Source organism: Sus scrofa, chromosome 17, assembly GCF_000003025.6.
Source record: "Sus scrofa isolate TJ Tabasco breed Duroc chromosome 17, Sscrofa11.1, whole genome shotgun sequence".
NCBI classification, from domain to species: domain Eukaryota; kingdom Metazoa; phylum Chordata; class Mammalia; order Artiodactyla; family Suidae; genus Sus; species Sus scrofa.
Window position 1 is genome coordinate 50,425,437 of NC_010459.5, and position 25,779 is coordinate 50,451,215.

The 25,779-nt window shown below is 50.1% G+C and overlaps 1 protein-coding gene across 1 annotated transcript in view; it reads right to left on the bottom strand.

The window, feature by feature from the left end:
* PREX1 (phosphatidylinositol-3,4,5-trisphosphate dependent Rac exchange factor 1) overlaps nt 1–25,779 on the bottom strand; it is a 198,130-nt gene that overhangs the window by 73,164 nt on the left and 99,187 nt on the right. The window contains 2 exon segments of the mRNA XM_021078040.1: nt 1,243–1,404; nt 20,734–20,835. Of these exon segments, the coding sequence (XP_020933699.1) occupies nt 1,243–1,404; nt 20,734–20,835 (264 nt within the window).

Below are 25,779 nucleotides of genomic sequence, written 5' to 3' on the forward strand. Positions count from 1 at the left end.
CTACCCCGTCCTGCTAGATACACGCCACCAACAACGCAGTGCACGCCCTTCCTGGTTGACACCCAGAAGCTGGAACCTGGGCCTTCTGCTAATGCTACTCAGCAAAGCCAAACACGACCATGGCTATGCTTTGCTGCAAAACATCACAAGGGTGGCCTCCGCCCGACTCCTGCCTTCCAAATCTCGGGCAGCTGGATCTGATCTTGGCCAGCCACACCCCAAACCTGAGCGACAAGGGAGTCTGGGAAATGAGACTCTGTGTTCCGCAGCCTCAGCCGGGCAGGCAGGCCCAGCAAAAGGAGAGTGCGCGGGACAAGCACAAATCCACGACACCTGCTCGCCCTGACCTCACTGCCGCCACGCCCTCGACCTCAGGGCTATACGGTCACATTTAGGGTTCCCCAACACAGGGAGATGCAGCGAAAAGCCCAGATGTAGCAAGCGCCAGAACATCTCAAGGGCCTCCCGCGATGATTCAGAGAGCAATCTGTGCCCAACAGTCTTTCTCTTTAGTCTCAATCTCCCATTCCCCATTCCAGCTGCGCTTCCTCGGACACTGGCCTTCTTTTATTCATTCAGATTTTCCCATTTCCTTCTACAGACGCGTAGGAGAGCGCGAATAATTTAAGGAAGATGGGGGTGGGGGGTGTTTAAACAAATAAATTACACACAACAGAAGATCTCAGTCTTCAAATTAGGGGGATCCTGCCCCTTAATAATCAGGATCATCGTGTATCCATACCTACCATTTACTGAGAACTATTATGTGCAGGTTTAAGTAAGGAAACCAAAGTTCAGAGAAGTTAAGACATTTGTCTGAAGTCACCCAGGAAGGGAGCGTCAAAGCCGGAATTTTGTCCTGGAGTGAACCCTTAAAGCTACTCTTGACCTTAGGTCAAAAGCACAAAGGTCTGTGAACACCAGGCAGATGAGGCGCGGTGCGCGGGAGAGTGACAGGGGACGGTGGGGACGGAGGAGAACCAGAGGCTCCAGAGGCTGTTGCCGTGGAAAAGGGGGATCCGGGGCTACCAACACTTTAAGAGAAGCTTGAAATCTAGACTTTTACGTGGACTTAATTGGAAAATAATGAAACTTTTTTTGGGGGGGCGGGGGCAAACATCATGTAGGCCAAACAGAATATGCTGCAGGCTGGATCTGGTGCGCAGGCCAAGTCTGAAACCACAGCTGTGCACCCCCCGGGCCCGTCTCCAGCCCAGAGGGCCCCTCCCGCCCCAGACACACCTCCCAGCCTTCGATGTGCGACTGCAGCTGCTCCAGGGCCTCCAGCTTCTCCATCTGCCGCTTGGTCTCGTTGATGTTGGAGCAGACCGTCTTCATGGCCTGCAGGGCACTCTGGACGGCGGGGTGGTCTGGGTGCTTGCCAGGGGTCCTCTTGGCCAGCTCCTAAGGTAGAGGACAGGGCAGGAATGAGGGACGTCAACCCAGAGGGGACCAAACACAGCCTCTGGGTCACCCGGCCCTGAGCCAAGTCCCAGCTCTGCTCTGGACAAACTGCGTGATCTGGAGCTGGGGGATGCCGCGCATTCATTCAGTAAATGTGCTCTGAGCAGCTCCTGCACGACGGACAGTGCCCTAGGGCCAGGGGATACATCTGTTAATAAACAGAAAAACTCCTCCTCTGGTGGCTCTTACATTCTAATAAAGGAAAATCAGGTCTACGATCTAATGTGGGCCAGTGACAAATATTACGGAAACAAATCAGAATGAGGGGCTAAAGGGTCTTGAGAAAGGAGGTGTTCTTTCAGAGAAGGAGGCCAGGGAGGGCCCCTCGGAGGGGGTGCCATTGGAACAGGGATTCTGGATAAAGCTAGGAAGGAAGTCCTGCAAGAATCTGGGCGAAGAGCACGCCTGGTAGCGGGAACAGCAGATGCAAAAAGAGTCACGGCGGAAATACATGCGGTGCGTAAGGGAAACAACCAGGAGGCAGTGCGCCTGAAGGAGAGTAAATGAGAGAGAAGGAGAAACAGCGAAACTGAGAGACAGACACACAAAGACGTAGAGAGGCACAGAGCAAGAGGATGGCAGATCTGAGGAGCGGCCACCAACACCGCCCCTCCCCAGCCCCCCAGTTTTCTCATCTGTAAAATGGGTATATTAAAAAAAAAAAAAAAAAAACCACCCTTGCCTTCCCAGGAACCTGGGAGGGAACCTGTAAAAAGGCTGCAGGGCCTTAATCCACACGCCCCCCCCCCACCTTGCACCTCCCACCACGCACGTGGGCTGGACGTTCTAAAGGTCAGGCCGGCCTTAATCAAAGGGTTTCAGCCACGTAGTAAGTGTGATGAGAAAGGAACTGAGACAGCAGAGACCAGCTGGGCCTCAAGACATCACCGAAGATGTGCAGGCCGAGTCACTCAACCGAAAGGACAGCGCTGGTAGATATAAGGTTCTTGAATCCGCTGGCCCCGACGTGCCTGAAGGCTCCAGTATCTCTACATCTCTCTGGTCCCTCAAAAATCACAGACAGAACACTCCTGGGGGCTGCTTTCCACACGTGGCTTCCTGGGCTGGCTTCGCCCCTGGGGAGCTGGCTGACCCAGGGCCAGATGCCCTCCACGCCAAGCCTCGGGTTCACCATCCGCAAACCAGTGACGAGCAGGGTGGTGACAATGACTGTCGTCACCAGTCAACGCCTCCCGCGTCTTTACTCTGTGCCTATGACGTAGGATCTGCTTCGGTCCCATTTAACCGATGAGACTGAGGCTCAGCGGGACAGCCCAAGGCCTCTAAGAAGGAAGAGGCGGCACGTGGATTTGAACCCCACCGCCTGGTTCTGCGTGTGGTCATGGTGAGGGCTAAGGCAAACACTGTGAAAAAGGACAGCCTTGCTAAGCCCCCGGCAAGGCCATGACCAGCCCTGCGGTGGTACCGCACCCGCGAGCGGGGCTGCGAGCAGCCAGCTGCCAGCTGGGGCACGGCTCTGAGCGCGCCCCGAGGAGCACCTGCTCCCCCACCAACCCATCTCCAGTCGCTTCGTTGCTGCCCTGCCTGACCAGAAACAGCGGCCTCTTTTCTGGAGAGCAGATCCTCATGGTCCCAAGGCCCAGCTGTTCTGTGACATCGGGACGCTGTGGGTTTGCTGAGCGCCTGCCACGGGCCCAGGGACAGGCCAGAGGGGAAGCAAGTTGGGGAGATGGAGCCCCGTCTCTGGGGGTGACGGAGCTGGGAGTGCGGAGGCGGGCGTGGACGACAGCCCGTGTGGGGCACATGCTCTGGGAAACCGGAGAAGGGGAAGGACAGCGCGGCCGGAAGGGCATCAAGGAGGAAGCGAGCCGGAGGCAGGCGGGTCATTGGGGGCTGAGCTTTTTGTACAACAGACCTATTTTGTTCCTCACTCAAAAAATACTGACTGAGCAAGGGGTCTGGGAGGGGAGTACAGGGGTCTGGACAGAGAAGGCCCTCAGGAATCTCCCAGTCAAGAGGGGAAGAGTCCAGAGGCTGAGTATGACCACCAACGGGAACCTGAGAGCCAGGACGCAGCGAGTGTGGACGCTCTGTCCAGCTCACTCGAGCCTCATACCAGCCCAGCCCTGCGAGGGAGTTCTGGTGCTTATCCTCATTTGATACAGTGGCACAGAGAGGTCAGGTCCTCGACCTGAGGTCACACAGCAGATTTGAGCCTGACCAGTCTGGCTCTGGGGTTAGTGCTCTGGACTTCTATACTATTTCCAAGCTTTCAGTAGTGAACTAGGAACACCTCCCTCTCAAGGGAATAGAATTGACATGATTGCTAAGTGCTAGGCAAGTGGAGGGACCCAGAGAGAGGGAGGAGCAGTGGTCTAAGAAAGTCTCTCTGAGATGGGCCTCCAGGTGGAGACCCGAATGAAGTGAGGGCCTGGGTCACACAAACATCTGTGGGAGCAGTACTCCAGACAAGAGAAGAGCACAAGCAAAGGTCCTGAGGCAGTGAGAAACAGCAAGGAGGCCAGAGAGGCTGTAGCAGAGTGAGCGAGACAGACAAGGAAAGGTGATGAGGTTGGAGATACACGCCAAAGCCAGATCACGCAGGGCCGGCGGGTGGGGGTCAGGGGGTGTCTCTGGGTTTCCTCCCAAGAGCCTGGGAGAGGCAACAAGGACTTATGAGCTGAGGTCTGACACCATCCAAATTATTTAACTTTTAAAGAATCTCTCCGAGTGGAAGATGCACATAAAGTGAACATAAAAGCAGGAAGACCACTGAGTGGCTACTGCAACAGTCCAGGCAAGAGATGCTCAAAGTTGGAATCAGGAAGCTCTGTGCCCTAGTCATTCATTCATTCACCCATCCATGTACCAGGCCCCATGCTGGGCCCTCTGTTGAGGACACAGATGACACAGATATGGCCTCCTGGAGCTGATGGCTTACTTGTAGGCATGTCCACAGATAAAAGTATAATAAAATGGAGTTTCTGCTGTGGCACAAGGGGATTGGCACATCTCTGCAGCACCAGGGCAGAGGTTTGATCCCAGGCCCGCACAGTGGGTTAAAGGATCCGGTGTTGCCCCAGCTGCAGCATACTGCAAACCGGATCTGACCCCTGGCCTGGGAACTCCATATGCTGCAGGGCAGCCAAAAAAGGAAAAAAATATATATAATAAAAGCCTGTAACGTATGATGGGGAATTCGGTTCAACACACCAAAGCACCCTCAACCCCGTGCTCCAAAACGAGTAGCTTTGAGCATCTGAATCTTTGTCAGGCTAGCCAAGGCCAAAGAGGGGAGTGCGGCCAGCCAGCTCCCTATTTCCTCCCAGTGAGCAGGGACAAAGGCTCAACCCCTCAATACACAGCCAACATCCCCTCCTAAAACCAGGGGGTCGGAGGGCAGTCTGAGGACCAAGCCACCCCACTACCTGCCACAGTACAGGAAGCTTTATGCTCTGTCATTTCCACGTGGTCCTCGCTTCTCTGGGGCCTCTGAGCTTCTCTCAGTCTAGATCGGTGCCCACGTCTCTGACCACTCCTCTAGCCTGTGTCCCTGGGGTCCTGCCTGCCCCCCCTTCCCCCCAAGTGTGACACCCTCACCTCTCTCATTCTTGAGATTAAAACTAATGGGCTTAGCGTAACCTGGGAAGCACAGCCACCCCATCCCAAACCCCTGGACACTGGAATTTCAGTGATCCTCCTCTGATGGGTTCCCTGAGGGGCTGCCAACACCGAGCAGCTGGTAAAAGTGAGAAAAAGGTTATTTCCCTTTTCCATCTGGCTGTCCCCACCTCTCCTCCCGCCCTAGGGCTGCTAGGCATGGAGAATGGAAACTGAGCAGGACCTCCTGGCCAGGCCCCTGGCTGGACCAAAACTGCAGGGAAGGTATTGGCTTTGGTGTCTCGGTTCCCAAGGGAGTGCTAACTCCACTCTGCCCAGCCACAAACTCAGGGCCTGGGCCTGCCTCTGGGCCTTTGCACTTGCTGTGTGCGCTTTACTGGCACATGCTTTCTCCAAATTATCAGAGGTGGTACAGTACTAGCATAAGGTTAGGCATACAAGTCACTGGAAAAGAATCAAGAGTCCAGAAATAAACCCTGACATTTATGGCCGAGAAAGTTTTAACAAAGTGCTAAGACAATTCCTTGGGCAAGTGCCATCTTTTCAACATGTGCTGCTGGGAAAACCGGGTATCCACAGGCAAAAGAATGAAGTTGGACCTCTTTCTCACACTGGACACAAAAATTAACTCAAAGTGGATCATGGGCCTAAATGTAAGAGCTGAAACTATAAAATTGTTAAAAGAAAACATGAGTAAATCTTTGTGACTTCGAGTTAGGCAAAGACTTCTTAGATACAATGTCAGATGTACAGGCAACTAAAAAAAATTCCATAAGCTGGACTTCAGCAAAATGAGAAACTTTGTCTTTCAAAGAACACTGTAAAGAAAGTAAAAAGAGAAGCCACAGAATGCGTAAATTATATATCTGACAAAGAATTTGTAGCCAGTATAAAGAATGCTTAGGGAGTTTCCATCGTGGCTCAGTAGTTAACGAATCCGACTAGGAACCATGAGGTTGTGGGTTCGATCCCTGGCCTCGATCAGTGCATTAAGGATCTGGCGTTGCCACAAGGTGTGGTGTCGGCCACAGACACGGCTCAGACCTGACATTGCTGTGGCTCTGGCGTAGGCCGGCGGCTACAGCTCTGATTGGACCCCTAGTCTGGGAACCTCCATATGCCACGGGTGAGGCCCTAGAAAAGACAAAAAGACAAAAAAAGAATGCTTACAAGTTAACAGCAAAAAGACAAGTAACTCAATTAAAAAATAAGCAAAGGATGTGAACAGACATTTCTCCATAAAATTAACACAAATGGCCAATAGCACTTCCATATGCCACAGGTGCAGCAATAAAAAGAAAAAAAAAACACAAATAACAAATGTTGGTAAAGATGTGGAGAAACTAGAATCTCATACATTACATGTGGACATATGAAATGATGCAGCAGCTCTGGAAAACTTTAGCAGTTCCCAAATGAATCTGGATCAGGTCGTATCTGAAACCATCTATCCACATACTTCACAGTGATACGAGCCCTTTTTTCTTTCTTTTTCTTTCTTTCTTTTTTTTTTTTTTTTTTGTTAAAGGCTGTTTGAGCTAGTTCTTCCATTCCTTGTATTTGAAAGAGTCCCTATTGAGTCACGATCTCAGAGAGACAGCAAGGACTTGGAATCTCAAAGAAGTGCCGGACAAGCATAAAATATGGGTATCTTCAAAGTAAACGGGAGCTTGGGTTGCACTAACAAAAGCCTAACATACAAAAGGAGGGAGCCAGGAGAAGATCACACTGGCTCATTATGGGGGGCTGCACCCACAGCATACGGAGGTTCCCAGGCTATGGATTGAATTGGAGCTGTAGCTGCTGGCCTATGCCACAGCCATAGCAACTCGGGATCCAAGCCGTGCAACCTACACCACTGCTCATGGCAATGCCAGATCCTTAACCCACTGAGCAAGGCCAGGAATCAAGCCTTCCTCTTCATGGATGCTAGTCAGATTCGTTTCCACTGAGCCACGATGGGAACTCCAAGGGATCACACTGTCTTAATAAGTTACAACAAGAGTCAGGTTCAAAAAAGATAGACTATGGGGTGGAAAGCCCTGGAATCCACATCCTATGTGGAATGGTGACATGAACTTAGCAGGCTTGGCCTAAAGAAGGGTTATTTCTAGAAGGAACCCAAAAGCTGGTTGTTAAGCATCTTGAGAGGACTGTACAACAAAGAAACCTGTTGGATCCGTAAAGCCTCAGAGGGTCTAAGTGGACCAATGCATGAGGCAACTGTTTGCTCAGGCTAATCCAATTTTACACCAGCTGCAGCTTTCTCACAAAGTGGGCCGCCATATAAGACAGTGAGTTCCCCCTCATGAGAGGGATGAATGATGAATTCATGCCCACATTCTTTATCCAAATTCAAACAGCATATAGGAACATAAACCTGGAAAGTCCTGTGGTCTAGGGAGCGGGTTTTAGACACAATGCAATAGAAAAGCCAAGGAGAGGAGACAGGATTAAGATTGCAGACTAGAAGGATAGGAGCTCAACTTCTCTCCTAAAAACAACAAAATTATAACCAAATGCTGAGCAACCTTCCACCAAATGGACTGGAAACTTTCAAAAAGATATCCTACTCCAGAAGACAAAGAGGAGGCCACGTCAAGAGGAGGCCACATCAAGAGGTAGGAGGGGCAATTACACGATATAAGCAACCCCATACCTCCCCGGGTGGGAAGCCCCACAGACTGGAAAGTAACTGCTTCATGGAGACTCACCTACAGGAGTGAGAGTTCTGAGCCCCACGTCAAACCCCCACGCCTGGGGATCTGGCACTGGGAGAAAGGGCCCCTGGAGCATCTGGCATTGAAGGCCAGTGGGACTTGTGCTCAGGAGCTCCACGGGACTGGGGGAAATGGAGACCCCATTCTTAAAAGGCACAAACAGACTTTCACATGCGCTGGGTCCCAGGGCAAAGCAAAGTCTCCATAGGAATCTCGGTCAAACCTGACTGCAGGTCTTGGAGGACCTCCTGGGAAAACAGGGGTGAATGCCGCTTGTTGTGGGGGAAGGGCATTGGGGAGCGAAGCTCTTGGGAATATTCAGCAGTGGGAATATTCAGCAGCGTGCCTTTCTCTGGAGGTGCCCATTTTGGGAAAATGAGAAGCTGCAGGCCAAACAACAACCATGTGGGATCACAGCCCTGCCCATCAGTAAACAGGCTGCCTAAAGACCCCCTAGGCACACAGCCGCCTTTATTCTCACCCAGAGACAAAGCCCCACCCACCAGAGGGATAGGAATCAGCTCCACCTACCAGTGGGCAGGCATCAGTCCCTCCCATCAGGAAGCCTACAGCAAGCCCCCCTACCAACTTCAGTCACAAGGGGGGCAGACACCAGAAGTAAGAAAAAAGGTCACCACACCAAAAACCTATAAAAATGAAGAGACAGATAACTAGAACTCAGATGAGGGAGAAAGGAAAAACCCCAGAAAATCAGCTAAGTGATCAGGAGATTCTCAGCCTCCAGGAAAAAGACTTTAGATTGTTGATGCTGAAGATGATGCAAGACATTGGAAATAAACTGGAGGCAAAGATGGATAATTTACAGGAAATACTGAGCAAAGAGATGCAAGATATAAAACTTAAACAAGAAGAGATGCAAAATACAATAACTGAAATAAAAAATTCATTAGAAGCAGCCAACAGCAGAATACAGGAGGCAGAAGAACGAATAAGTGAGGTGGGGGACCAATTAGTGGTAATCAAGGATGCGGAACAGAAAAGAGAAGAAAGATTGAAAACAAATGAAGAGAGTCTCAGAGAACTCTGGGACAATGTTAAATGCACCAACATACGTATTATAGGGGTTCCAGAAGGCGAAGAGAGAGAGAAAGGGACAGAAAAATTACTCGAAGAGATAATAGCCAAAAACTTCCCTAACATGGGAAAGGAACCACTCACTCAAATCCAAGAAGCACAACGAGAACCATATAAAATAAACCCAAGAGGAGGAATACACTGAGACACATATTAATCAAACTTAATTAAAATTAAGACAAAGAGAAAATGTTGAAAGCAGCTTAGGGAAAAGAAACAAATGACCTACAAGGGAACCCTGATGAGGTTATCGGCAGATTTTTCAGCAGAAACTCTGCAGGCCAGAAGGGAGTGGCATGATATACTTAACGTGATGAAAGGAAAAAAACCTCCAACCAAGATTACTTTACCCAACAAGGCTCTCATTCAGATTTGAAGAAGAGGCGTTCCCGTCATGGCACAGAGGAAATGAACCCAACTAGGAACCATGAGGTTGCGGGTTCAATCCCTGGCCTTGCTCAGTGGGTTAAGGATCTGGTGTTGCTGTGAGCTGTGGTGTAGGTCACAGACATGGCTCGGATCCCATGTTGCCGTGGCTGTGGCATAGGCCGGCAGCTACAGCTCTGATTGGACCCCAGCCTGGGAACCTCCATGTGCCATGGGTGCGGCCCTAAAAAGACAAAAACGATGAATGTAAAACTTTCCGTATTCAGTAAAGACACAGTATTTTTCATCATCATCACCATTTCCACACTAATATTAGCTCTTACACTGATTACTGTTTCTATGTAACAACAATAATAACAGTCAAGGTTGTAGACACGATAGTAATCATATAACAGCTGGCATTTGAGTATTTAGTACACTTACCAAATGTGCCAGGCATTGTCTTTTTTTTTTTTTTTTTTTTTTTCCAGGGCTGTGCTCGAGACATATGGAGGTTTCCAGGCTGGGGGTCGAATCGGAGCTGCAGCTGCTGGTCTACACCACAGCCACAGCAATGAGGGATCCGAGCCATGTCTGCGACCTACACCACAGCTCATGGCAATGCTGGATCCTTAACCCACCGAGTGAGGCCAGGGATCCAACCCAAGTTCTCACGGGTACTAGTTGGGTTCGTTACCACTGAGCCACACTAGGAATTCCTACCAGATACTGTTCTAAACTTAAATTTATTAAGTTGTTTCATCCTCAAATCATTCCAATGAGGTAGGTACCATTTTCATCTTCATTCTACAGGTGAAGGGACTGAGGCACAGAAAGGCAAGGCCTGCTGCCCAAGGTCACAGAGCCAGAAACCAGGACCTGGTGGACGCCTGACCAGAGCCATAGGCCCCTCCAGAAATAGTACCAGTAGGGGATGAATGGCCCCCAAAGTAGGCTCTTAGAACAAACACAAAACGTCTGAGCAGGGGCAGGCCCTGGGGATTCCTTAGAAAAACTGAGGCAGAGAAGCGGGGTACACCCTGCAAATCAGCAGCAGAAGGCCCCCCCGAGCCAGACCAGGTGACCTTTCCCCAACATCCGCCTCGTGGGCCCGTGTGGTTTCACAAGCCAGGCTGAGGTGAGGACTTCCCAGAAAAGAGGACGTCAGAGCTTCCGCGAGGTGCCCCATCACCACACTTCCCTCCTGGCACGTTTACCAAACAGTATCTGCGGGTGCCCATTCAAGGTGCAGGGCCTCACACTCCAGGCCAAACCGGGCATCGAGGAAACGTGGCTGCAGCCAGCTCCCCCTTTCCTGCTCAGCCTTCAGAAAAGGACCAAGAGAAGAACACCAGGCCCAGAGGCAGAGGAGGAGAGGGGTGAGGAGGAGAGAGGAGGAGTCGGGGCCCCTGTTCTCCTCTAGCCTCTGGCCAGTCACAGTCCCAGAGGGGCCGCGCCAGGCCAGCTCCCTGGGTGTATTTGCGAGCCTTCCATCTCCCAGCCGCAGCTACTGGCTCAAGGGCAGCCCAGGTCTTCCAGTAACAGCTCCCAGTGAGACGGTCTGGAAAGACACGCTCTCTTTTCCCTCGGTGGCCGTGCTGGTCAGACGCAGGCCTGAGGCTGCTGGAGGCCCATCCTGCCTGTGAGAAGGGAGCCCCCAGGAACAAAGCCAACACAGGGGAGAACAGAGCTGGGAGACAGAAGAGCCCTATTCTCCATGGCATCATTTTTGCTCCTGGATGCATCCAGAAGACAGATTCATAACAGTGTGCAAACACAGCTGGACGGGTCCCGGGAAGAAGTGACAATACCCATTACTCGCTGTGACCTGAGGTGGACGAAGGCTCAAAAGGATACATGGGGGTTGGACAGGCATGCTGTCCTCTCTACAAAGAGAAAAAAAAGGCAGCCTTGAAGATAGAAGTGTCACTGGGGGGAGGAGGTTCGAGCAAAAGGAACACAGCCACCTTCTGTAGCTACCTCAGCCAGCTCCAGGGTCCTGCACCCAACTGTGGCTCTGTCTGTCCCCAGACCTCCACCCACGGCAGCACCATCGGAGCTTAGGAAGCCAAGCTCTGACCTCTTTATCAAGACTTTCTCGTATGTCAGTTCTGGGTCCCCTCACGCCCTATCTAGGGTGATGGCAGGATGGAAATGAAAAGGCGCTGACAAGACCCACCACCACTCGAAAGAAAAAGAAAACAAGAAATGAAAAACATCTGGTGGCCAGCAAACACATGAAAAAATGCTCAACATCGCTGATTATAAGAGAAATGCAAATCAAAACTACCATGAGATACCACCTCACACCAGTCAGAATGGCCATCATGAATAAGTCCACAAATGACAAGTGCTGGAGGGGCTGTGGAGAAAAGGGAACCCTCCTGCACTGCTGGTGGGAATGTAAACTGGTACAGCCACTATGGAGAACAGTTTGGAGATACCTTAGAAATCTATACGTAGAATTTCCATATGACCCCGCAATCCCACTCTTGGGCATCTATCCGGACAAAGCTCTACTTAAAAGAGACACATGCACCCGCATGTTCATAGCAGCACTATTCACAATAGCCAGGACATGGAAACAATCCAAATGTCCATCAACAGATGATTGGATTCAGAAGATGTGGTATATATATATACACAATGGAATACTACTCAGCCATAAAAAAGAATGACATAATGCCATTTGCAGCAACATGGATGGAACTAGAGACTCTCATACTGAGTGAAATGAGCCAGAAAGACAAAGACAAATACCATATGATATCACTTATAACTGGAATCTAATATCCAGCACAAATGAACATCTCCTCAGAAAAGAAAATCATGGACTTGGAAAAGAGACTTGTGGGGAGAAAAGAGCCTGATGGGAGGGGGAGGGAGTGGGAGGGATCGGGAGCTTGGGCTTATCAGACACAACTTAGAATAGATGTACAAGGAGATCCTGCTGAATAGCATTGAGAACTTTGTCTAGATACTCATGTTGCAACAGAAGAAAGGCTGGGGGAAAAATGTAATTGTAATGTATACATGTAAGGATAACTTGATCCCCTTGCTGTACAGTGGGAAAATAAAAAAAAAAGAAAGGAGTTCTCGTTGTGGCGCAGTGGTTAACGAATCCGACTAGGAACCATGAGGTTGCGGGTTCGGTCCCTGCCCTTGCTCAGTGGGTTAAAGGATCCGGTGTTGCCGCGAGCTGTGGTGTAGGTTGCAGACGCGGCTCGGATCCCGCGTTGCTGTGGCTCTGGCGTAGGCCGGTGGCTACAGCTCCGATTCGACCCCTAGCCTGGGAACCTCCATATGCCGCGGGAGCGGCCCAAGAAATGGCAAAAAGACAAAATAAATAAATAAATAAATAAATGGGAAGGAAAAAAACAAACAAACAAAAAAAAGAAAGAAAGAAAGAAAAACATCTGGACATTCAAGAAAACTCAGAACTGAAAAGCTGTCCAGCATAGTAAAGAAACTCTCCATGCATGCCAACTACATGAAATGTATTTCATGCCAGTTCTGATTTTAACAATTCTAGCCCCTGTTGCATGTTTGAAAACTGCAGCCCCCTTGGGTTAATGAGTTAATGGGGGAAGGAAATAATGCATGGGTGTTAAAAACTCCTTCCTTCCACTTGGAGAGGTAGAAGGGGACAGTAGGATGAGGGCTCAGGTCTGGGTGTTCATGTTTTGGCTTTGAAAAGGACATGCTATGTGACCTTGGGCAAGTCACCTCCCCATCCGGAACCTCAGTCTCCTGGCTGCACAATGCAAGGACTGGACCAGAGCCCGGTCACAATCTGGGCCTTTGCAGGCCAAATGCTACTGCCAGGCTTTCTCAGCCAAAGCAGAAGTTCTGGCCGCTCTGGGTCTGCATCTTCACCAGACAACAACAGTTCACCTCTCAGATGGGACACGTGCTCTGCCGTCTGCCACAGTCCCCACCCCACCCCACTGGGTTGCATTCAACCTACTCACTCACTTCTTTCACCTGCCCTGAAGGTCCCCATGTTTGAGACCCTGGATTGGTTGCCACTGACCTTCAGTGGCGGGATCCAACGTTCAGAGACTCTACACCCAACTTACAAAGGGGGTCCTAGCACAGCTCACTGCAAAAGTCTACATCCTGCACTCCCAATCCCAGGTTCTACAGAGGAAAGGGTAAAAGAGAGGTAACAAGGTGTGGTAGTTTTAAATTCCAACCTAGTAGAAGGAGAAGAAGAAATAAAGAAAACAGGAGTAACTAAACAACATGACATGATCCAAAATAAAGCAAGAAAGGAGGAAAAAAGTAGCAATAAAAAAGAGGACAGATAAAAAATTTTTGATAAAGATGGTAAGAACAAGTTCAAATATCAATAAGCAATAAATATAAGTGGACTAACCTCTCCTGTTCAAAAATAGAGATTGACAGGACAGATTTTAAATTTAACTTTATACTGTTTACCAAAGAAGTACCTAAAATCTTAGGGTGCAGGATGACTGCTAGTACAAGGATAAAAAAGATATATCTTGGGAGTTCCTGTCGTGGCGCAGTGGTTAACGAATCCGACTAGGAACCATGAGGTTGCGGGTTCGGTCCCTGCCCTTGCTCAGTGGGTTAACGATCCAGCGTTGCCGTGAGCTGTGGTGTGGGTCGCAGACACGGCTCGGATCCTGCGTTGCTGTGGCTCTGGTGTAGGCCAGTGGCTACAGCTCCGATTCGACCCCTAGCCTGGGAACCTCCATATGCCGCGGGAGCGGCCCAAGAAATAGCAACAACAACAACAACAACAACAACAACAAAAAAGATATATCTTGAAAATACTAAACAAAAGAAACCTATGGTCGTTTTATTAATACTTAACAAAGTAGACATTGAAACAATGAAAATACTGACTGCGCACTTATAAGCACTTTATGGCTATTACTTCATTCAATCTTCACAAGAACCCATGACTAAGGCACTATTTGACAGACGAGCAAAATGAGGCACAGAGAATTTGCCACTTCCTCAAAGAGGTAATACTAGTATGAAAAGGAATTAAAACCATTATATTATTAGAGTAGCTAACATTTACCAAGCATGTCTAGCTACCTAGTAATATGCAAAATGCTCTCCTGGGTTTTCTTGGGCACTGACTGTCTCATCTAATCTTTGCGGCCAGCCTGAAAGTCTACTCCAATGCCTATTTTACAGACAGGGTAATGGGGGCACAGAGAGGTTCAGCAACTTGTCCTCAGTCACACAGCTAAGAAGAGTTGGAGCTGATTTTCCAAACTCGGACTCTTAACCACCTTCTGCCATGGCAGAAGGCAGGCGGGATTCCCGAGAAGAGTGACCTGGGAGGGCCCCTTAGAAGATGAGGAATCTGCGCTTGGCTGTAAAAGGGAGAGTTGAGAGGAGCTCCTCCACCCGGAGGGAGTCGAGCATCCCAAGACTACTGCAGCTCACCACACAGGAAAGAGCCTAAACTGGGGCTGGTACAGCCGGAAGCGCTGAAGCATCTGCGGGCAAGGTGTCAGTGCTCAGCCCAAGAGGCAAGATGCAGGCTGGGCACTGTGGTTGGGAGAAGACGAAAGCTGGGACAAAAGGGCCCACAGCAAAGAGACCTGTGACTTCCTGCGCCTTCTCATCAAGACGGTGACAATGCCAGATCCCCAGCAGATAAGGAACTCACTTCATAACAGTGGAGTCAGAGAATATGACCCACGGTGGCCAAAAGGAAGAGAAAGAACTCTGGCAAGTCAATACAAAAGACCTCCGTCCAACAGAAAACGGCACATGATGTGAAGAGGCAATGTTCATGAAATGCTGCCACCTCCACCGCCACTGCCCTGGCCCAGCCACCTCCTGCCTCGACCACTTGAGTCAACACCTCCCTGGTCCCCTCCACCCCCACCTCCACCCTCATCCCCTCAGGCTGTCTGTGGAGCACTGTCCAGTTCTCCACAGACAGCCTGAGAGATCCTGCAAGAACTACGTCGGAGCCTCTTCCTCCTCTGCTGCCTCAGGGCCTTTGCACTGGCTCTTCTCTCTGTCTGGAAGACTCTTCCCCCAGCTACTTGTAAGGCCCCCTTCCTCACCTCCTTGAGGTCTTTGCACAAATGTCTCTTTCTCTATCCATCACTCCTGGACCTTACTAACCCTTCTAGCCTGATAAATATTTTTTCCATAGCAGCCATGCCATCTGACTAAGCACACACATCTCCTGTTCATTCATCTGCGTCCACCTCCCCTCCTCCCATCCCACCAAGTACAATGTCAGAACATGGAGGAAGGGGTTTGGGCAGTTTTTGTTCACTTTGTATCTCCAGCACCTAGTATAATGCCTCACACATAATAGTCGCTCCATAAACAGTTGGTGAATGAATGAACAGCTCCCCAAACCCTAGACACTGCAGCACCAACTGTCGTCCTCACGGAGGTCATCAGGAAGACAGAAAGGACTCGGCTAAGAAAGTTCTACTCTCACGGCGTGATTCACCGTGTTTTGGTGTGGCCCTCTCCCCTCCCCCACCACCCCGCCCAGGTCAAGTTTTCTCCTGTGTCACCTGAGATCCTCTGGAGAACCGTGAGTGGTCCCCACACATACAGCTGTGAGTGGTCCCACATTCTGGAAATACACCTGTCCCCAGTCATCCCTCTGTACCAAGAACTGATGCTGACACCTCTTTAGTGATGGACCAGGGTCCATCCCACAGAACTGCACTCCTGATGGCCAAGGAGACAGAATTAACAACCAAATGATAAGGTCCTCACGCTGTGTGTGGGTGACAGCTGCACAAGACACGGGAGACTTTGCTAGGCCCCAAGGCTACCCCCTGAGCAGGCGTCCTGCAAAAGCACCCCTGACACAAGCCCGCAGCAGTTGTCCCAGAAGATGGCTCCCAGAATGTGCCCTGTAGGGGCCCAGAATGTCTGATCAGGCCATTTACAGAGATGAGGACAAGGGGGTAGGTGGAGGGGAGACGGGTCGAAGAGGAAGGGAGAGCCAAGCACTTGCTTCTGTACATGGCAGACAGGAGACAACTGTGAGACATGCAGGGGGAAAAGCCAAGTGGCAGGGGGCCGAGTCTAGAGTTGAGGTGAGACGTCCAGGCTGGAAGTCACCAGACAGAGACGGGGTCTAAAGCCATAGGAATGTCCACAGAGAAGCTTCTGAGTGGCTGTTCATAGCAGCACAACTCATTACCACCGCAAAGTGGCAACAACCCAAGGGCCCATCCACTGAAGAAAGGATAAAGAAAACGTGCTAACCCCGCGCAATGGAATATTAATTACTCAGCCACGAAAATGAATGAAGTTGTGATGTATCCTACAACGGGGATGAACCCTGAAAGCACTCCGCTAAGTGAAAGAAGCCAGACACAAAAGGCTATTTTTATGTGATTTCACCTAGAACTGTCCAGAGTCAGCAAGTTCACAGAGACGGAAAGTAGCTGAGTACTTGCCGGGGTGGGGAGGGAAAAGGGAAGTGACTGCTCGTGGATCCAGAGTTTCTTTGGGGGATGAGAATGTTCTAAAATTATTGTGGTGATGGTTGCACAACTTTTAAATATACTTAAAAAAAAAAATGCCAGAGAGTGGATGAGGCCATTGCAGGTGCAAGTCTATACAGGAAAAAGGCCCATGGACTGAGGCCTGGGGCCCACCTACACCTGGAGGTCTAGAAGGTGAGGAACCTGCAAAGGAGACCGAGAAGAAGGGTCAGAGAGGCGGGACACTAAGGGAAAAGGGGACTGGAGTGGCAGCTGCCACCTTCACACAGATGTGCCCCCTGGGTTTGGCCCCACCGGCCTCAACCCTCTTCTGTTATGTACCAGGCCCTTGTGGGTCCAGCCTGAGACTGGAAGCTCTGTGTGCCAGTGAGATCCGCTCATCCCCAGGCAACAACTGATAGGGTCAGTGACAGTGGGTCTCCCCTCGGGCACCTGCCATGTGAGCCCTGGGGGCATCACCCCAAATCTGAATCACTTTCTTGGAAACGTTGATGGAAAACTCAACAGAGCCTGAAAATGCCAACTGTCTATCCCAGGCCTGGGCTGAAGCTGAAATAGAATGTTCTGGCTATTCTTAGGCCACGTTCAAGTTGAGCTTCTGGGGCTGTTCCCAAAGAGGCTTTCATTCTCGCCTCTTTCCCCCTTCCCACGCAGGCTCCTCGACCCGGTTCGCCTACTCGATTCCAAGTTCATCTGAAACAAGGGGGCTCAGAAGGCCTCGGGGACATCTGCAAGGGCCTCAGAACGGGAGGGAGCGGGGGCAGGACAGAGGGCTGGGGCTCAGCTGCCCCAAGCTCAGGGGATCATCTTTGGAGAACCATTGGAAAACGTGACAGAAGCGGAACTCAGGAGGGGCAGGAAGAGTTCCCCTCCATCCCAGCTGTTTTCTGATGCAAACGTTCCAGCTGTAGGTGCCAAAGGCCAGGACACTCTGAGCAATTCTGCTGGACGGGGAGCATGGCATGTCCCCACAGGAATCTCAAGCCCTGCTGGCGGGTCCCCAGAGCTCCCTGAGCCCCAGATAAACACAGCTGGAGTCTGAGGAAATGGGCCCTGTAAACAGCCCTTTGGTCTGGAGGGAAACCCACAGCTGTGCTTCCTCACTGTTTCCTGTGGGCAGTTACTCCTCTACCAGCTGCCAACCGGTCCTGTCCTTCTCTCTGCTCTCCTGGGAATCCAGAGTCCAGGAATCCCATGGGACCAGACTGCAGCCCCTGGGGCTGAGCAGGCCTCAGAAGTACCTGGACCTCAAATCGAGAGCTTAGAGCCTAGCAGGACACACAGGGGTCCAACCCCACCGGTTGTTCAAATACATTACAGAAAATGCCATTCCAAGTGGCCACTCCTGGGATCCCAGACCTTCCCAAGATCCAAACCAAAGCGTTAAAGCCAAGGGAACCTTGACTAGGTTCTGGGGCTGTAGCTTGCGGTTCTCCTAATGGGTCAGATATTCAAGGCTTTGAACCCCAGGAGAGAAGGTGCAGACCAGCCACGGAGCCACAACACACAAGGCCCCCCACCTTCCCAGGGACCCAGCTGGAGAACTGAGGAGGGCGCATCCCCAACACCCAAGCACTTCGGCAACTTAATTCTCCAAGTGCTTCTCAACATGCAGTGCAGCTGGGGGCAGAGCTCTAGAATCAGACTAACCAGATTCAATCATGGTTCCTCCTGCTTACCTAATGCATGGCCTTAAACAGGCCACTTCCTTTCTCTGTGCCTCTTATCTCTAAAAGTGGGTCGATCACAGTGCCTACCTCATCAGGTTGCTCTAAGAATTAAGTAAATAAATGTTTAATCATCAATCCTATCAGTACTATTCATATAGACACTGTATTACAGATGAGCAACTGAGGCACGAGGAAGTGACTTTCCCAAGGTCACACAGCCAGTAAATGATAGAGCTAGAATTCAACCCAGACAGCCTGTGACTGCAAAGCCTGGCTCTAATCCAGGGGTCAGCAAATTTTTTTCTGTAAAGGGCCAGGCTGTAAATATGTTAAGCTTCACTAGCCACATCCGGCCTCTGTCACATATTCTTCTTTGTTTTGGGGGCTTTTTTTAACAATCCTTTTAAAAAATGTAAACACCATTCTTAGCTATTTTACAAAAATAGCCCATGGGCTGGATCTGGCTCACAGGCCACAGTTTTGCCAACCTCTGTCCTAAACCATGACAGAATACAACCTCTTTAATGCCAGCAACCAATTCAAGTTTGAAGAACACACCAAACAAAGCAAATAAAGCACCTCTGCAGGTCCTCTGCAGTCTACGGGTTACCAATTTACAAGTTCCACCTGAAGCTGTGGCACCAAGGTGAAGGGCTGAGCCACGTATGGCATTTCTGGCACCTGTTTGGGGATCAAAGCAGCTGCAAGAACAACTGTAGATGGTTCTTGCAGATCCCTGGGAGGGATAAACAAGCAGCAGGTCGGAGGAGGCACAGGGAGACTGGGGTCCCACCACCCATGGCTACACACGCTAAAGGTCTGTGTTCATAGGCAGAGCTGATGGCATCCAAAAGGGAATGATCCAACTCACAGGCTTGCAGAAAGGTAAGTTCAAAAACCCCCTAGTATTTTTCTCCTCCTCTCTCCCTTCCAGTTCATGGAGCAGTGATGCACGTGGCCCCACTGAGCAGGTATGAGAATGAGGCACCATCAGCCAAATTAATCTACCAGCAGGGACCCCAGGGAATAGCTGTCAGATGCAAGGACTTCAGGACGGAGCCAGAGTGGCCTCAGGACCACAGCCACCATCTCCAAGGGCTGAAAACCCTGGGCTGAAAGCAGTGGATGGCAGCAGAGCCAACCCCAAGTTGGGGATCTGCCCAGAAGCTGACTCTGAAGCTGAGAATCAAGATTTGGGGCCCCAGGCAAGCAGCACATCTTCCTTTGGGCTGTCTGACCAAGACTAAGTCAAAGGGGGCTGGGCGGGAAAGAGGAAACAGCTGCATAGATGGCTCTGCTTTGTCCACCCAGCATCTGCTCCCTTACCCCTCTTCCACACACAACCCAGATTCTGGTGAGGTGGGTACCTCTTTCTCCATCACGGGACTTTTGCCCTAGGGAACCCCATGATTGGTTAGAGGTTGGATCACATGACACAAGTCTGTGCCAATCAGAGCTCCCTTGCTCAGGGTGATTGGTTCGGGGGTGGAGCACCTGACTGCAGTCTCAGCCAATCAGAACACAACACTGCCCTAGTCACTGGCCCTGGAGCAACTCAGCCAATCAGAGCACAACAGTACCCAGCTCATAGCAATTGGATCAAGGGTTGAGCCCAAGCCCAAGCATATGGGAGGAGGATAAATACCCAAGCAAAGGCTTCTTATAATTGATTCAAGTTAAAAAGCACATGACTCAGGCCCAAACCATTCCTGATATCACATTCTTCTAGCAACAGATGGCCAAAGCCTGGTGACCCTCAGGACTTTTGTCAGAGCTACTGGAAGAGAGGCTCACTCTTTCCCCACTGTCCTCTTGTTGGGTTTTTTTTTTGTTGTTGTTGTTGTTTTGAGTTTTGTTTCTGTTTTGTTTTGGGGTTTTTTTGGTGGTATTTATTTATTTGTCTTTTTAAGGCCATACCCACAGCATATGGAAGTTCTCAGGCTAGGGATCAAATTGGAACTCTAGCTGCCGGTCTACACCATAGCTCACGGTAACACTGGATCCTTAGCCCACTGAGCAAGGCCAGGGATCAAACCTGCATCCTCATAGATACTAGTCGGGTTTGTTACCAGTGAGGCACGATGGGAACTCCTTTCCCCACTGTCTTTGAACTTGAGAGGGTACAAGGCCACAGTAACTACAGCCATCTGCTACCATGCTGAAAGCAAAGCTGAATGGTGGGCAGCAGAATTGAACAAGAGAACAAGAGGCAGAGTCCTTGTCTGGAGGCAGCCCAGCCCAAAGCCAATGCTGTCTCTAGTTCTCAGCTCCCTGAACTAACAAGTTTCATTATTTAAGCCAGGCAAAGCTGGGTTTTCCGTCACTTCAAAATCAGGGAAAGGAACAGGGGGAACATCTCACCTTGAGGAGGAGGGGGTACTTGCAGATCCTCTGGATGGGAGACAACAGGTAGCCCTCCAGAGGGATGTCCGTGGTCTTCCGGCCGCCCAGGAGCATGCAGCTCTGCAAAGGGACAGGAGACCTTCGTTAAAACTCACCAAGGACGGCAAAGGAATTTGTCAACTCTCAAACAATCTGGGGAAACACTCTCAAAATGCAGCTACAGACAATCACACTGGAAAAACCACCACCTAAAAGAGATACAAATGTGTGTATTCTACAACCCAGCACAAAGTCTAGATCAGAGGGTGGCAAATTATGGCCCACGGGCCAAATTCTCCTACTTCCTATTTTGGTAATTAAATTTGTATTGGAACACAGTCATACTGATTGGTTCACATATTGTCTATAGCTGCATCCAAGCTCTATCAGCAGAGCGAAGCAGTTGTAACAGAGACCTACAATCGCAAAACCTAAAATATTTACTCTCTGGCCTTTGATAGAAAAGTCTGCCAACTCTCAGTCTACAGAAACCCACACATGCATGCCAGGCTACAGGAACATGGACACTCAACCCTGCCCTTGTTTGGAACAGCAAAAAATGGAACACCACCTAAGTATCCGTCAATTGGAGAATGAAAAATACGTTTGCAGCAGATTCACACCATGGTACACTACACAGTAGTGAAAATGGGAAAACTAAAGCTATGGATAGCAACATGGATCAAAGACATGCTCTTAATTGAAAAAAAAAGAAAACGAAAGGGGAGTTCCTGTCGTGGCTCAGCGGTTAGTGAACCCGACTAGCATTTGTGAGGACATGGGTTCGATCCCCAGCCTCGCTCAGTGGGTTGAGGATCCAGCATTGCCATGAGCTGTGGTGTAGATCACAGACGAGGCTCGTGTCCCACGTTGCTGTGGCTCTGGCGTAGGCTGGCGGCTACAGTTCCAATTGGACCCCTAGCCTGGGAACCTCCATATGCGGCTGGTGTGGCCCTAAAAGTCAAAAAGACCAAAAAAAAAAAAAAGATGGGTATAATATGAACCCTTTTATGTAAAGCTTTTAAAGACACACAAACAAAACTAGGCATTGTCTATGGAGAGCCTTTGGGTAGTAAAACAGAAAATCACGTATGGGAAAGGAATGTACCAAATTACACGGCTATGGTCTCCCACCATGCCCTTCACTGGGTCCCTAAAGCTCACTATGTGCCCAGTGTATGTATGAATGAATGAATGAACAAATGAATGAACAAACTGCCGGCACATCCAGCAATGATGGGGTCTCAGCCTTCCTCCTCAACACCGTAACAGCAAACTGGAAATGGAAGAGGACTCTTGGGGAAAGGGATTCTCACCTTATCATTCATTCTTTCAGTCATGCATTCATCCTACAAATATACACTATGTGCTTACTATGTGCTGGGCACAGTTCCAAGCACTGGGGAACTGCCCAACAAAGCAGACAAATTCCCTGCTTATAGTCAAGGCAAAACAAGACCACAGAGCGCTTACCATATGCTTATGACCATGCCTAAGGCACTATGCCTCATGCTTCACCTAACCTTGCAGCCCTAAATAAGCAAGATCCCTATTCTGGATGGGCAAACTGGCCCTCAGAGCCAGAAGCACTAGCCCAAGTCTCAGAGCTATGTCTCCTGGCTCTCAGGGACTGAGTCCGTGAAGCCAAGTCCCAGGGACCCCAGGTCCCTGCTCTGGCAGGAGCTGCATGGCTCCCAGCTCCACGTCTACCCCTGGCACAGATGGGGGATTGGGGCTGCAGCAGCTGGGAGATGCCAAGCCCCACACTGTTCACACTCAGGCCTTTGTCTTCGGAGCCTGCGCTCCCCACAAGCTGCTCTGGTGATGTCAGCTCCGGGCAGAGAGAGGGGAGCCCAGGAGTGGGGAGTGCTTTCCAGATGCCCCCAGGGCTTGGCGGGAGAAAGGCCTGTCTCTGTCCAGGTCCAAGAAATTTTCACAGGACTGTCACAGCCACCAACTCCACTTCACCCCCCAAAAAAGAGCAGGTATACACAAAGCTATCCATTATTCTAAGACAATTACACTCCGGGCACTTTGGGAAAAACTTTTAAGGATCCTCTCTTGAAATCATCCTAATTCGCAGAACTGGTTCAGGGGACACGTCATCCTCAGCATCTTCCCAGCCTCTGGATGGCAGCCATGCCCACGTGGTCCGAGGTCCCCCCTTCCATCCTGGCTCACGCCCCCGCCGACCTCATCAGACTCTCAACGCAGAAACGCTCAGCTGTACGCCTCCAGCCCGGCCCCTGCCTTTCCGAAACCCCAGACTCATACCCCTGATTCTAGGTCCAAGTCCCCACCTGGGTATCTAACAAGCCTCTTGAACCTCACACATCCAAAAGGGAATTTTTTTCTTTACCTCTCATAGTTGCTCCTATCCCGGCCTTCGCCACTTCAGGAAACCATACCTTCATGCTACCAGCTGTTTGGGCCTCAAACGCCGGAGTCATCTTTGATGCTTCTCGTTCGTTCATTAAGACCCCAAAGTCAACCACACGGCAAATCGTGTCAGAGGGACAATCAAACTCTACGCGATTCCAGCCACCTCTCAAACCACTGCCCCCCCCCCACGAGCCCCGTTCTCACCACCATCATCTCCCACCTGGACCGTTGCAACAGCCCCGGCGTGGGGTGAATAGCGTCCCCCACATGCCATGCCCACCTGGAATCTCAGAATGCCACCTTAATGTGGAAACAGGGTCTTTGCAGACATAATTAAATTAAGATGAGGTCAACCTGGATGAGCGTGCCCTAAACAGCTGGCTCTGTGTCCGCCTAAGAAGAGGACAGGACACAGAGAGGCAGCTGTGTGAAGGGGAGGTGGAGACTGGAGAACTCTCTTGAAATCATCCTAATTCACAGAACGGATGCCACAAGGCAAGAGAAAACCTGAGCAAATAAAAGAAAACCAAAGTGGGAGGCGGAGAGGCAAGCTCCTTCCCCGGAGCCTGCAGCGGGAGCAGAACCCTGCCAGCACCTTGATTTCAGACTTCAGCCTCAGAACTGGGAGAGAATACATTTTGTTTGAAGCCACCCAGTTTGTAGCCATTGTCACCGCTGCCACCAGAAACTCACACAAGCCCCCGCCCTGGTCCCCTTGCTTCTACCCTCTCGCAGCCAAGGGGAGTCTTTGAAGATGCAAATTAGTTCACGTCATTCCTCTGCCCAAACCACCCCAGGGTTTGCCAGCCCACTCAGACTAAAACTGAATATTCTATTGAAAGGACTGCCACATGCTCCAACCTGGACGACTTTCACAGACATCATGTGGAGCAAAGGAAGGCAGACACCCAAAGCCTCCTGTGTGATTCCACTCGTGAAACCTTCTAGAACAGGCAACACTCACCTTTAGTGGGAGAAGGCAGCATAGGGGTTAGCTCTGGCTGCCAAGGGCATGATGGGGAAAGGACACAAAGGAACCTTCTGGAGTGACAGAAGTGTCCTAAGTCCTGATCTCGGGGGTGGTCCCATTCACACATGTGTGACTATTCGTCACGCTGTGAGTACATTCACTGCAAGTATGCCACAGTGCCATAAACAAGCTTTCTAGAAACCTCAGATTCTTTCCATTGTCTAACTGCACCTTCCCTATCTGGCCTCTTTCAGTCTTCCTTTTTTTTGGGGGGGGCATTTTTAAAAAATAAAAGTATAGTTGATTTACAATATTGTGCCAATTTCTATACAGCAAAGGGACACACACACACACACATATACACACGCTATACGCATTCTTCTTTTATATTATTTTCTGTCATGGTCTATCCCAGGAGATCAGATGTAGTTCCTGTGCTGTGCAGTAGGACCCTATTGTCTACCCTTTCTAAATGTAATAATTTGCATCCACCAACCCCAAACACCCAGTCCATCCCACCCCCTCCCTCTTGGCAACCACAAGTCTATTCTCCTTGTCTGTGGGTCTATTTTTGTTTTGTGGAAAGGTTCACTTGTGCCATATTTCAGATTCCACATATAAGTGATATTATATCTTTCCTCTTTCTGACTTATTTCACTTAGTATGATAATTTCTATTTGTAATCACATTGCTGAAAATGGCATTATTTCATTCTTTTTATGGCTGAGTAGTATTCCATTTTACATACATACCAATCTTCTTAGTCCATTCATCCGTCGATGGACATTTAGGTTGTTTCCATGTTTTAGCTACTGTGAACAGTGCAGCTAGGAACACAGGGGTACATACATCCCTTTTTTTTAAGGCCACACCTGCAGCATATGGAATTTCCCAGGCTAGGAGTCAAATTGGAGCTGTAGCTACAGGCCTGTGCCACAGCCATGGCAACACTGGATCTGAGCCCCATCTGCAACCTATTGTCACAGCTTGCAGCAACACCAGATCCTTAACTTGCTGAGCAAGGCAAGGAATCAAACCTGCATCCTCACGGAAACCATGTCAGGTACTCAACCCGCTGAGCTACAAGGGAACTTTGCATGTATCTTTTTTTTTTTTTTTAGGGCCACACCTGCAGCATATGGAGGTTCCCAGGCTAGGGATCTAATCGGAGCTACAGCCGCTGGCACACGCCAGAGCCACAGCAATGCCAGATCCGAGCCACATCTTCGACCTACACCATAGCTCACGGCAATGCTGGATCCTTAACCCACTTTGCAAGGCCAGGGATTGAACCCGCAAACTCATGGTTCCTAGTCCAATTCATTTCCACTACATCACCATGGGAACTCCATGTGTCTTATTGAATTAGAGTTTTTTTCCAGTTATGTGCCCAGGGTGAGACCGCTGGATTACATGGTAGTTCTTCTTCTTTTTTTTTTTTCTTTTGTCCTTTTAGGGCCATACCCACGGCATATGGAGGTTCCCAGGCTAGGGGTCTAATCGGAGCTGTTGCTGCCGGTCTACACCAGAGCCACAGCAACTAGGGATCTGAGCCTTGTCTGTGACCTACACTACAGCTCACAGCAACACCAGATCCTTAACCCACTGAGCGAGGCCAGGGATCAAACCCTCAACCTCATGGTTCCTAGTCGGATTCGTTTCCACTGCACCAT